The sequence below is a fragment of the Physella acuta genome, unplaced genomic scaffold, assembly GCF_028476545.2.
Source record: "Physella acuta isolate Inbredline_101_S28 unplaced genomic scaffold, ASM2847654v3 ptg000336l, whole genome shotgun sequence".
Taxonomy (NCBI): domain Eukaryota; kingdom Metazoa; phylum Mollusca; class Gastropoda; family Physidae; genus Physella; species Physella acuta.
This window is the reverse complement of record NW_026731855.1, coordinates 115,001-127,914: the sequence shown is the minus strand read 5'-3', so window position 1 is coordinate 127,914 and position 12,914 is coordinate 115,001. Positions and strand designations below refer to the sequence as shown.

At 34.0% G+C, this 12,914-nt stretch overlaps 2 protein-coding genes across 5 annotated transcripts in view; both read right to left on the bottom strand.

The window, feature by feature from the left end:
- Window positions 1-2,714: 2,714 nt before the first annotated feature.
- LOC131940959 (myosin-6) lies at window positions 2,715-11,062 on the bottom strand. 4 transcript variants are annotated; one of them, XM_059299897.1, is made up of 12 exons: window positions 10,988-11,062; window positions 10,002-10,335; window positions 9,590-9,701; window positions 9,332-9,433; window positions 8,778-8,856; window positions 7,700-7,814; window positions 6,954-7,138; window positions 5,842-5,997; window positions 5,391-5,552; window positions 4,601-4,747; window positions 3,901-4,068; window positions 2,715-3,259 (listed from the first exon to the last, which is right to left on the bottom strand). In XM_059299897.1, the coding sequence occupies exons 2-12, from the start codon at window positions 10,219-10,221 to the stop codon at window positions 3,026-3,028; spliced, it is 1,680 nt and encodes a 559-aa protein (XP_059155880.1). In that variant the 5' UTR covers window positions 10,222-10,335; window positions 10,988-11,062; the 3' UTR covers window positions 2,715-3,025. The 4 variants fall into 4 exon arrangements, with proteins under 4 accessions (XP_059155880.1, XP_059155881.1, XP_059155878.1 ...); XM_059299898.1 differs by having other exon boundaries at window positions 10,002-10,378; window positions 10,988-11,057; XM_059299895.1 differs by having other exon boundaries at window positions 10,002-10,412; window positions 10,988-11,032.
- A 1,560-nt stretch (window positions 11,063-12,622) lies between these two features.
- LOC131940966 (uncharacterized) overlaps window positions 12,623-12,914 on the bottom strand; it is a 15,567-nt gene continuing 15,275 nt past the window's right edge. Inside the window, exon 5 of the mRNA XM_059299905.1 lies at window positions 12,623-12,914. This exon is cut by the window's right edge and continues 66 nt beyond it. The gene's annotated coding sequence lies outside the window, so the exon portion shown is untranslated.

The following is a 12,914-nucleotide window of genomic DNA, read 5'->3' as shown; positions in this document are numbered from 1 at the left end:
GTTGTCATTGAGTTGTGGCATGTTGTCAGTGATGTGGGTCAGGTTGTCATTGAGTTGTGGCATGTTGTCAGTGATGTGGGTCAGGTTGTCATTGAGTTGTGGCATGTTGTCAGTGATGTGGGTCAGGTTGTCATTGATGCATGGCAGGTTGTCATTGATGTGGGTCAGGTTGTCAGTGATGTGGGGCAGGTCAGTGATGTGGGTCAGCTTGTCACATAATTTGGAGCAGGTTGTCAGTGATGTGGGTCAGGTTGTCAGTGATGTGGGTCAGGTTGTCAGTGATGTGGGTCAGGTTGTCACACAATTTGGAGCAGGTTGTCAGTGATGTGGGTCAGGTTGTCACATAATTTGGAGCAGGTTGTCAGTGATGTGGGGCAGGTTGTCAGTGATGTGGGTCAGGTTGTCAGTGATGTGGGTCAGGTTGTCACATAATTTGGAGCAGGTTGTCAGTGATGTGGGGCAGGTTGTCACTGATTTTAGGCAGGTTGTCACATAATTTGGAGCAGGTTGTCAGTGATGTGGGTCAGGTTGTCATGTGTAGGATCCCATGTAGTAATCCTCATGTTTGCAGTATCTAAAAATACACTTCAACATAAGAATTCGGCAAGAAAGCCTTTGAGTTCTACAGCTTTGCTTGAATGAATAAAAAACATAACACTCCATTCTTCTGTGTGGGATGTTGCGCAGTCACTTAAATAAAGAATTAGATTGTGTAGACAACAGTACATTTCTTTATTAAAGTAATTGCATGCAGATTCAATAAGACATGGTTGAGTTGCTGTACTCGTAGACCCAACAGGGATTTTTGACATCCCCTTCAATAAGTACATGAATATTAAAGTACCCTACGGTTTTACCTAGGGTACGTTACGTTTCTCCTCATATATAAATGGACCACACTTGCAATAACACCATACTTTATGAAATGTTTGCAGATAATACTCTTCTGTGTTTTTACATGACCAAACCCTGCTACTTACTTCTATAGTCTGCAACAGCAGCTTTATCAAATATTGTCCTCTCTAATCAATACAAAATTGGTGCTGTCAAATTTAAAACTTGTTTTTTTCATTCAATTCTAGCTTGTAGAAAGATAGTATATTATTAAGCAGCACTTTTTTTTACAAAATATTTTATCTTCTGCTCCTTCTTACTTAGTAGACTTATTAATCACAAATTAAATAGCAGTTGTAAAATATCCTTCCTGAAAATATTCCTCCCCACAGACTTATTTTTACCTTTTCTGGTACCAATATAGAAAAACCTTCCCAAAAAAACAAAATAATTTAATACAGATCAGGTTTAAAATAACTAAACATCAACTGAACATTACAACACCAAATTAAACATTGTTTCTGAGTCTGAACAATTCCACATTAATTAAGTTTGTAATGCTGTTTTTATTAATTAAATGTTACTTGTTTTGCATTCTTTTAATACATATTTCCAAAGAAACTTAGTTAATAACAGCTAAAGCGAAAGAAGTCTATTTTGACTCCTAATATAAAATAAAATTTCATTTCAGAAATTGTACACTCCTTTAGAAGTAAATTTTGTAACACTGATGGTTGCTGAATGATTTTCAGAATAAACTGATAGCTGGAAGAGGAAATCTTCATTAGAACTAATGCTTACCTAAATAGCCAACTAATTATTTTTAGACTTATCTACCCTGGTTTACATTATTAGGCTAATGAAAAAACAACACAAAGTCATAATAGAATAATTAATTTCTTGTTGTAGAAGTCATACAAAAATATCTTACGTTTTGGTATCACAGAAAAGTGTCTAATATCTGGCAACTAAACAATATTAAGAAAATAAACGTTACTACAGTAAATTTAATTAAAAACATACATTTATTACTGCTACTGGCAATCTAGTAAATAAATATGTTTACAACATAATAAAATTGGTTAACCTAAAGTACATAATTTTAAAATACAAAGTTATATTTGCATAAAATTAACAAAAGATACCAACATAAATTAAATATAATCACATATAACGAGTTTTCCAGTCTGTTAGATTGATTAAAATTTCCAATGCTTTTACTAACTTTTTAAAAAAGGTTTTCCTAAGGGAGGTAATTTAATAAAATGTTTGACAACAATTAGGGAAATTATATTAAGTTAGGTAAAAAAAAAAATTTTAAGAAGTAGTAATCTTATCTGTAGTGATTGTAGTGACTGGACATAATTTTAGTTATAAAATTTAAAACAAGTAAAGTACAGTTTGTTCATCAATATTCCTAATAGTTTGACTTAATTAAAAATAGAATATTATCACAGATATTTCATACACAAAAACTTTTGGAATGTGTATACAAAGAGTGAATAAAACAGAAAGCCAATTTTGGCAACAACAGACACATATAGCTTTATAAATAGTTTGAAAGCAATCATTACATTAAAGTTTGACATTAAAATGCACAGGTAAAAATAAAAATATCCAATACAATTTTTTAAAGCCATCTGTTATACATTTTTTAATCTAGATAAAAAGCTTGAAATAAACCCCCACTTTTAACAACTGACTGAGCACTATGCAGTACTAATCAACATAGTTTGTTAAGATTGTGCTATTCAGTGTTTACTTCATTAGTACTTTATGTTCCATAGCTACTGATTGTTCATGCATAATAATAATAATAATATTAATAATAATAATAATTATAATAACTTTGTTTAATAAACCAACAACAAAGAAATAACATTATACTTAAACTTATTCTTAAATCTAAAATAAAAAAAGACTGCTTTTATAATTTTTTTTCTCATGAATCTGATTTAAAAATTTATAACTTTAATTATTAACTAGTTAAGAAAGGGTTAATATTTTTCAAGGTATAATGGGAGTTGAATTACCCTAGGAGATTGAGACATCATAATTTTTTACTAATATTTCCTACTGTCTGGGTTGGCAAGGGTTAATATTGTTGTGGTGTCATGCTATGATGGGAGTGGAAGTTCCCCATAGAAGTCTGTTGAGACATTATATTTCCTACTGTCTGGGTTGGCAAGGGTTAATATTGTTGTGGTGTCATGCTATGATGGGAGTGGAAGTTCCCCATAGAAGTCTGGGACATCATGGACTTGGACAAGGACTTCATGCTGTCTGCCAGGCGAGAGAACTCCTCCCAACGCTGGCTCTGCTGCGACATCTCCATGGTCTTCTGCAGGCCCAGGTTCCTGAACTTGGTCTCAAGGTCACTCACATTAGTTCTGAGCTCAATTATCTCATGGTCTCGTTCCTCAATCTAGAGAACATAAAAAATAGATAATGTAAAAAAAATAGTTGTAATTTAAGAACAATTTGAGGTAAAAACTATTTAAAAAAAGTTTTACTTTTAACAAAATAAAATTAGTTCCAGACCCAAATTAAAGTTTGCTCAACATGTTTACTCCAGCTTTTACAGCAGTTTAAAATTTATGAAAGCTTTTTTTGAAATGTAATTGTATTGAGTCAGCAACTCTTTAAAACATAATTTAAAGAAAAATTACTTTTAAACATTTAAATGTTATAAAAAAATTATGTGTCACAAGTAAAAAGTAACAGAGGAAATATTGCAGCATCACAACAAAAAAAGCCAAAGTATTCTAATTGTTAGTGCATCTTGTTACGGGTCAGTTGTAGGTTAGATTAGAATAGGCTAGAATAGTTCAGAGCGTAGGGGAGAGGTGTGTGGGTTGAGTTAACCTCAGGGTGTTTAGGTATTGTGATCCCAAAGTCGAGTGCACATATAAAAGCTGGAGTGAACGATTGTGAGGGGTTTTTAGTTAGTAGCCGCTAGGGACGAGGGCTGCTGTGTAATGTGTAAAGATGAGAACAAATAAATTATTGAACATTTTCTCTGATCGTTTACTGCATTGAATAAAACCCAGACGTAACACATCCAACCTTTCTCTGTAGCTCTGCAATGTGGTCTACAAGAAGGGACTTGTCCTTCCGGAGTTGATCTGTTTCAGATTCCAGCACCCCGTGCATCCCTTCTGTCTCTGTCAGACGTGACTTGAAGGTGTTCAGGTGCAGTTCTGTCTTCTTGTGGGTCATCTGTTCATTGGTCAGCTGGAAATAAAAATTTCATTGGTCAGTTGTAGAAACTAAAAACATTCCATTGGTCAGTTGTAGAAATTAAAAACATTTTATTGGTCAGTTATGAAAATTAATAATTTTTCATAGGTCAGTTGTTGAAATTAGTAGCGTTTCATTGGTCAGCAGCAAAATGCAAGGGGTTTTCAAAATTAAGCTTCTATAGTAAAAATCCTTCAAAGAAGCAAAACAATATTTCTTCAACTTGAGTTTTACAATGAGGACTAAAAGAAACTTAGGATTATAAAAAAAATGATAATGCAAAATCCAAGATGATAAAATTAATATAACTCTGCTTGACCTGTATCAGCAAAGACCAGTTGCAGAGCACACTAGCAGGAACAGTCTTGGGTAGGACTGCTATGACTTGCACAAAATATGTCCTAATCTAGGCTGAGAATTCTTTTAGCCATAGTAAAAGAAAATTAATGCCATGACAAACTCTACTTCAACTGCACAACTTCATCCCCAAGGAGACACCTTCTGCATCTTAAACAGACTAATGTACCTGCTCTAAGTACTGGCGTGCTCTCTCCTTCTCCTGACGCAGCTCATCCCTGAGCCTGTCCATCTCATGCAGTCTGTCCTTCATGGTCACCATTTCCCCGACACTGTGCAGGTGGCGAGACTCAGTGGATTCTCTCAGTTCTTTCTCCTACATTTTTTCAATTTTTTTTTTATTAAATTACATTTGTAACTTTTTTTTTTATCAAATTACATTTGCTACATTTTTTTTATCAAATTACATTTACAACATTTTTAAAAATCAAATTACATTTGTAATAACATTTTTTAATAATCAAATAATATTTGTAATAAATATGTTATCAAATTAGATTATGATAAAAATGTAATCAAATTACATTTTTAATACAAATTTTTTAATGAAGTTACATTTTTGTGATGTAGTATTACTATAAATCACTGTAAGATCAAAAGTAATTTATTTGCTAATATTGTATGTCATAACATCTCATTTAATGTTAAACTTAACACAAAACAACAAAAATAACAAAATTTTCATTTGGAATGCTAGCTTTCATACTAAATACATAACTGATGAGAAAAATATTCAGAAATAATGAGTTTTAGTAATCCCTTTTAAAACTGATTTCAAATTTGGTGTCACTTGTAAAAGTTTACCAATAATAATAATAAAAAAAAGTAAATATTTTAAAACCTTTTTTATCTTAGATTCTTTCTGTTTGCTTATTTGAATGTGGTGACTCCGGATTTATACTAAATGTACATTAAAAAAAAATTGAGGAACTGTTAAAAATGTAAACAACGTGTCTTACCCGCTCCAGCTGGTAGACAAGTTCTGCAACTCTTTGACTCAGTGCAGAGTTCTCCTTCACTAGACTGGCCATTTCATCAGATACCTTGTCTCTGAGGAACCTGTCTTTCTCAGCGCTCAGCTCTGTTTCCTTCATCCTCTGATGTAGCACTCGGATTTCATCCTGTCACACACAACACATTTACATTCATATCAGAAAAGTATAGCCTCTTCAAACCATAAAAATACGTGAATACAGTTATATGGTTTGTTAAATTTGTTTATAATATGATTAAAAAAAGATGAACATATAAGTTGCATTAAAAAATAATTTATGGACTCTGTGCTTATTTGTTTATATTACACATAAGTACCAAAGTTTGAATTTGAGCAACTATCTGTAAAAAAAGAAAAAAAAAAAAAAAAAAAAAAAAAAAAAAATTAAGGGGAGATAACTGTAGCATAGTTCTCACCCTTAGGTCCTGGGTTAATTTATCCTTGATTGTGACAGTGCTAGAGATGAACTTCTCCTCTGTCTCCCTCAGCTGTGTCTCCGTGCTGATCAGCTCCGCCCTCTTCTCCTCTAGGGCCAGCTGGGTCAGGTTGTGTTGCTCTATCCGCTGCTCCAGCTGTTGGTGGTTCACAGATGCAAATTTTTGTTTCAGGCAAGGGAGAGTTAGCCTCAGCAATTAAATTAATGATAATAATGAAGACGTCAAGAAAATGACAAAGATATAAAAATATAATCAAAGGAAAAGTAAGGTTCTTCAATTAAATTAATGATAATAAAGAAAGCACCTTAGAGTGACAATAATAAAAAAAAAATCATTTTAGTGATGGAAAATATTAAATGGAATAATTGAAACAGCTATTCCGGATAAATTAAGTACATTAGATAACGATCTTTAGAGTTTCAAGGGAAAACTAAGTTGGATGAATCCTAAACAATACACCAGGTCAAAATTTTAATATTTAAACTGCTGATGTTAAAATCTAGATAGATCAATAGCTGATTTAGCATCAGGTTGGTGCTTAGCAGTGGCAGATTATAGGGGCGGGTGGGGGGGGGGGGGGGCTGAATTTAAAGGTCTGAATGTTTTTTTTTAACACATAACAAAGTATAAGAAGTTTTCTGATGTGACAGTCAAATAGGCACAAGAAGCTTTTCAGTCAGGTGTCATTCCTACTTTGTCTACCTCTGTGCCTAGTTTCTGTAGCAAAGCATTGTGTAACATGATTAAACCCATTTGAACTACACCAGGGGTCGCAACCTTTTGAAGCGGAAGAGCCAAAAGTTACAATTTTCAAAATTTCCCTGGTTTTAAAGAGCCATTAACATTTTTTTTTATTTCAAATATTTTTTTTTTTTATTAAGATTATTAGTATTTGTTCAAGGAGCTGGAGAGCCGCATCTTGATATCAAAAGAGCCGCATGCGGCTCACGAGCCGCAGGTTGCCGACCCCTGAACTACACCATTAAGGTATATTCATGTGGAGAGCACCAGTGTTTCTTCCAGACTTTTTTCCTCTGGGGGGGGGGGGGTGGAAGGAAGCCTGGAAAAAACACTGGAGAGCACAGTCTTACTTGAGCTTTCAGCGTGTTTATCTTAGTCTCAGCATTTTTCAGTGCCAGAATGCTGCGGTCCACCTCAGACTTGGCCTCCAGAAGCTGCTCGTCTTTCCTGGCCAGCTCTCTCTGGAGCCGGTCTTTGTCTTTCTTCATGGTCACCAGCTCGTCTGTCAGCAGACGCTTCTCTTTGGCTCGGCTTTCTGCAAACATTCAAACTTGTGTGAGGTAAACAGAATCAAATCAAAGAGCTATTATAAAAATGGCAATCGTACATTATCTACATTTTGCTGTTGTTGATAATGTTAGGGTTGGGGTGATGGTCAGGATTATGATTATGGCCAGTTAAGTTTAGGGACGGAGTATGATACCAAATAAACGCTGTTGTAATTTAAGGCCTACCAATAACGATTTAATGATTTTGATAAATTAGTTTAAAAATTGGAAGTTGTTAGAAAACAATTAATAGCCACATTTAACGCTGCATGTGCTATGTAAAAGGTCAAATAAGAGGTTAAAATCCATGCTGTGTATTCTTATTATTTGTCAGTTATTCTCTGATTCCTGTTACAAAGTGATAAACAGAGAGACACGTTTTTAGTTAACTTTTAAAAATAAAGAATTAAAATACTTTAGATATCATCTTGTTTTATATTTATAGGCATTTGTAAAAAAAAAATTGAACTTTATGATATCACACACACATATATAAAATTTATATTGTGCATATTAGTACATACTGATGAGTCAAAACAACAGAATACCTCTCTCAGTCTGTAGCACCTGCTGTATTTTCTCCTTCTCTGAAGTGTAGATGCCAATGCTGGAATCTTTTCTCTTCAGTTCCAGGTCCATCAGGTCCATCTGGGTCTGCATCTCCTGTACAACAATGGTTTTAGATAGTACTGTAGCAGTACAAAATCTGTTTACATTACACATTGCAAACTCTTACTGTAGCAGTACAAAATCTATTTACATTACACATTGCAAACTCTTACTGTAGCAGTACAAAATCTATTTACATTACACATTGCAAACTCTTACTGTAGCAGTACAAAATCTATTTACATTACACATTGCAAACTCTTACTGTAGCAGTACAAAATCTATTTACATTACACATTGCAAACTCTTACTGTAGCAGTACAAAATCTGTTTACATTACACATTGCAACATTGTCTACTCTTACTGTAGCAGTACAAAATCTATTTACATTACACATTGCAAACTCTTACTGTAGCAGTACAAAATCTGTTTACATTACACATTGCAAACTCTTACTGTAGCCTATTCACATCTCTGATTTCAACCAGTATTATAATTATAGTATGTACAGTACGCTTTTGAATCTTACACTAGGGAGCAGGTGAACTAGAGTTCACCTGTTTCATTGACCTCTGCATATGAAGGAATAGTGTGGTTAGTACTATGCCCAGCCCTTTTTACTTTCCCTTACATCAGTCAGGAACCCCTTATAGCTGGGTGGACTCAGAGATGTCCTCAAGCCCAAGTTCCAAATTGAGACTTTGGGGTTTAAATTAAAAAACAAATGCACCACCATACGACCATGCCTTCCCTTAACCAGCATTACAGCAATAAATAAATCATTTACAAACATTTTAAAGAGTGAAACTAGTGTCTTTCTACAACATACATGGGATTATACATTTATAAAACTAGAACTTTATCTCCCACCAACACTAATTCTCAGTTTGAGTTGATGATTGTAATGCTTACAGTTTTCCCTGATTAACTTGCATAATTAATAGGAGAAGTGGAGATGAAATACACAATTAGTTTATTTGCTGGAGTAAAATTTAGAAAAATGTCATATTTTCTACCCTCAGTTTGGCCAACATTTTTTCAGCTTCTTGTGTCATCTGGGGATGCATTTCTGTCGCTTTTCTCGCCTGCTCGCGTCTAGGTTAGTTAAGGACTACTTAACGAGTGCTACTAATTAATCAATACTTCTGATTCAATCAATTCTTCTAGTGAATCAATATTTGTAAATCTTTGATGAGCAAACTGTGACAACCAGTACTGCTCTATTGAAGGTGCTGGCAAGCTTCATAAAACTTTGATCTGGCCACTCTGAGGTAACTACTCCACTTAAAAATAAAAAACAAAAATACGAACTTGGTAATAAGTTGGTTTTAACGCCTCCAATTAGTTTGCTATTACCAATCTGTAATAAATTACGTCTTAATTTGCTGCCTCCGTTTAATGACATTTTTGGTAAACAATGTCACATTTCTAAGCAAAATATAACCAGTGTCAATTATTTATGATGCAGTAGTCCCTAAAGGGTTCTTATAGGGTTTAAGTTAACTATTTGTGGGATAGGTTTTAAAAAAACAAAAACCAATTTGAAAAAATAAAACATGAGAAAGGATACAAGTAGTTAGCTTCAAGTTCCAAAAAATAAATTTGTTGTTGAAGATTTTTTATGTACTCTGCCTCAATGTTTGCTAATTGTCCAGCAGACTTGTTGAGTTTACTGTAAAAAAAAAATTGCAAAGTCCTTGGTAAAGAACTTGTATAGTTGTATTTCATATTAAAAGTAAATAAAATAAAAACAATATTTTCTAACCACAATAAAATTAATCTTCTAAACATCTGAATTTAAAAAGTTCAACCACTTAAATAAACTCACCCACTCATACTTAGATCAGCTGTCAAGCTACTACCTAGGCTTTTTCTTAATCCATTTGCAATATTGTTTCGTTTCATGGATGACTTTTTAGGAACATCAGTTAGATTAGCACCTAAGAAAATAAATAAATAGTACATTTCCTTTTTTACAGGCTATATACTATCCATTAAAAATAAATTTACTGGATTTAGTTTATTTGGAAAATGAAGTATTAATGACTTAAAGTTTGGAGCTTTCATAAATTATGAAAAAAAATCAATTTAATAAAATAAACTTATAAAACTTTAAAATTTAATTTTAAAAAACTAATTTAAAAATAAAATAAAAAAGCTGTAAATTCTCATCAAATTAAAATAAAATGTAGTTTAATAAAGCCAGCTAAGGTTATAGAAGCGTCTATACTCATTTCTACCTTTTAAACCAGCATTTGGGGAAGGGCTTCGAGATCTTAATCTGAACCTTTCTCTTCCTCTGTGTGGTGATGGTGTCCTAGATCTGACACTTTTTGATATCAACTCCATGCTGGAGCTGGTTCGCAGTCCTCGCCCTGGACTGGGGGACCTCAGCGATCGTCTCCACTCATGCAGATCTGGCGTTTGTGATCCTAGTGGCTCAGAGATCTTATCAGCCATTCTAGCCACCAAAGCTTATATAGTTTATTTAGAAAGTTCTAATTTGATTTTGGCTAGGTTTGGAAATACTTGTAGTCCGTAAAATTGTGAACCTCAAAGCTTTGGAATATCAACCTAAATCAAATCACAAGGAATCCCACCAATTACCAAGTGAATACTGTTAAAAGTTTAAACAATCAATCAATAGCCACCTAAAATAATTTTAAAAAGTAGTTCTTCATTTATTTAACAAATTTTGAGTTATAGGGCCTATTAAAAATATTATTATATGAGAAAAATAAATAGTTGTCTAGTTATTGTAGTTAAGTCTAGTTTTTTTTAGTAAGAAGTAGACCTACTAGATCTAGTAGTACTAGATCTAGTACTAGATTTAAGTATTAAGTAGATTTAACTAGATTCTAGATCTAAACTTAACTAAACCAAAGCCACTAAAGCCTAAGGCAAGGTACTAGATCTCTAGTAAGTAGGTCTAAGACAATTCTATAAATATAGATCTAATCTACAAGCTGGGACTATCATTACTGTAAATATTTGGTTACAAGAACATTAGGATTTTTTTGTAGGCATTTAATACTTTTGACTAGACTACCACTAACAACATAAACAAGAAAAACTGCCGCGCTATGCCTGCAGTCTGCACAGTTCGAGTGTTTAATTTTTAAATGATAATTAAGCTTTCAAGCCAAGTTCAGATACTAATTATATACACTTTTGTTACAGAATGAAATATAAATAAGTTTTAATGCAATCCCGTCACATTTCATACTCGAATTTTTGTAAAAAGTGGATGAAATTCGAGACATTTTGCAGTCCAACTGCAGGTCGGAACAGGAAGAACGCTAGTTTTCGTTGATACGGCAACATTATAAAGGGAAGCTATCCACGTAAAAAAAGACAAAATAGGATAATTGGTAGTCGGCCTTCGTTCCATTTGTAACCTATTTAACTGATAAAACAGTATAACATGATACAATATAGCCTAAATTAGCCACTCCTATAATTTATATACAAATTGTATACTTCAACCAGTGTCCGCCCACCCGGAAATTTAATTCCGACTACCCCAAAGTTTAAATACGCCCCCCCCCCCCACCGAAGAAAAATGTCTAAAACTAGACTTTCTCTATACTTCGTATATACGAGAAAGTAAAAAGGCTTACATTTTCAGGGCCGAATAGCAGCATGGGTCTGATAGGACCCTACCCAAAGGCCCCACCTACATAAAATCACAATATATAAATCTTATTTAAACTTTAAAATTTTTAGTTTTGTAGAAGACATGATTTGGCCAGAACGACGTGAACTGGCTTTCATCTAGAACTGTTCTAGAACTATATGTAGAAAACTGGCAACTTTTGAACATTGGTATTATGTAAAATAGAATCAACCGCTGTAAAAAATATTGTAACCGAAGGTTATATTTTAAAATTTATAGAAATTTTTATTCCGCTACGTTTGATCAGAGTGACAGAGTATTTTTTAAATCTACATGTAGTGTTCTAATGTTTATAGCGTTGCTTGGTTGAAGTTATTTTCTACTGCATTGCTCATGTTAAACGTTCTACGCTAAATTTGTTGTAAGTACGAATAGATGTATGATCAATGGCGTTACTGAATCGGGTGTTACCCACACCCACTTCCCCTCCAACATTGATCCATTTCACCCCTCTCCCCTACTATTTTATTATTTGAGTTATACAAGACATTGTTTTGATAGTAAATTTTACGATTTTTTCATGTGGTGTGGTGTCGACCCCTAAATGTTGTCACCCGTTGTTAACAGCACCCCTGCCTCATCCTTGTGACGCCACTGTCTATGATTACAATGTCGATTATTACGTTTTTCAACCTTATGAGTGGCTATTCTAGGAGTCAAGGTAGACTTGAAAAATAAGGAGATCCGAAACTTCGATAGAGGCTTTTCTGTGAGAGTCAAGGACGTGTAAGTCTAAAATCAACACAGAAACGTATGGAAAAGTTACAAATGTTTTAATTGCTTAATACCAGGTTTACATAAAATAGGTTTAATACAGGACTATGATGCTCAGTACGCAGCAAGGGCTTTCGCTGTCTAGAGCGGTTCTTACGATCATGCCAGTATTTTGAACGGGCAGAAAAAAACGTGTTGTGTCATTCAGTCAACATTATTCAGTCAACAATGTTGATTGATGCACCGTGGGGCCCGCATAAAACCCTCGCTACGCCACTGGATAACTTACAAAATTACAAATGAAATTTTGCAGCAAGGAGTGTGACAAAAATGTGCATTTAAAAAGTTATACAAAAATGTGGTTTATTGTTTGTACAAGAGGGTGTGTGTGTGGTGGGGGCGGGGGGGGGGGGGGGGGCGGCTACTAACCCGAAAGTCTCGAGTTTGAATCCGGGTTCAAGTCAGTAGAACGTACCTGATGGGTAACCAACCCAAATAGATCAAGGTCACTGAATGGTAAAATAAATAGGTCACGGTCACTGAATGGTATAATAAATAGATCAAGGTCAGTGAATGGTAAAGTAATTAGATACAGAAAACCATCTGCTCATAAGATTAAGAGTAGAATATAAAATACTCTGGAAAGATGCAAGTCTTTAGGCTATACTGCTGTATTCTGTTTTCATTGACAAAACCTGCACCCCTCCCCCGACTATGATAAACAAGCAGCCAATCAGAGCGAAGAAGGTAGAATAATACGGCT

What these genes read in the sequence shown, in the direction of transcription:
- LOC131940959 (XM_059299897.1), bottom strand. Translation starts at nt 10,221, where the DNA reads ATGGCTGATAAGATCTCTGAGCCACTAGGATCACAAACGCCAGATCTG. An exon ending in TAAACACGCTGAAAGCTCAA is followed by an intron (nt 5,998 to 6,953) that starts GTAAGACTGTGC and finishes AACCACCAACAG; the next exon opens with CTGGAGCAGCGGATAGAGCA. An exon ending in TTGCAGAGCTACAGAGAAAG is followed by an intron (nt 3,260 to 3,900) that starts GTTGGATGTGTT and finishes TATGTTCTCTAG; the next exon opens with ATTGAGGAACGAGACCATGA.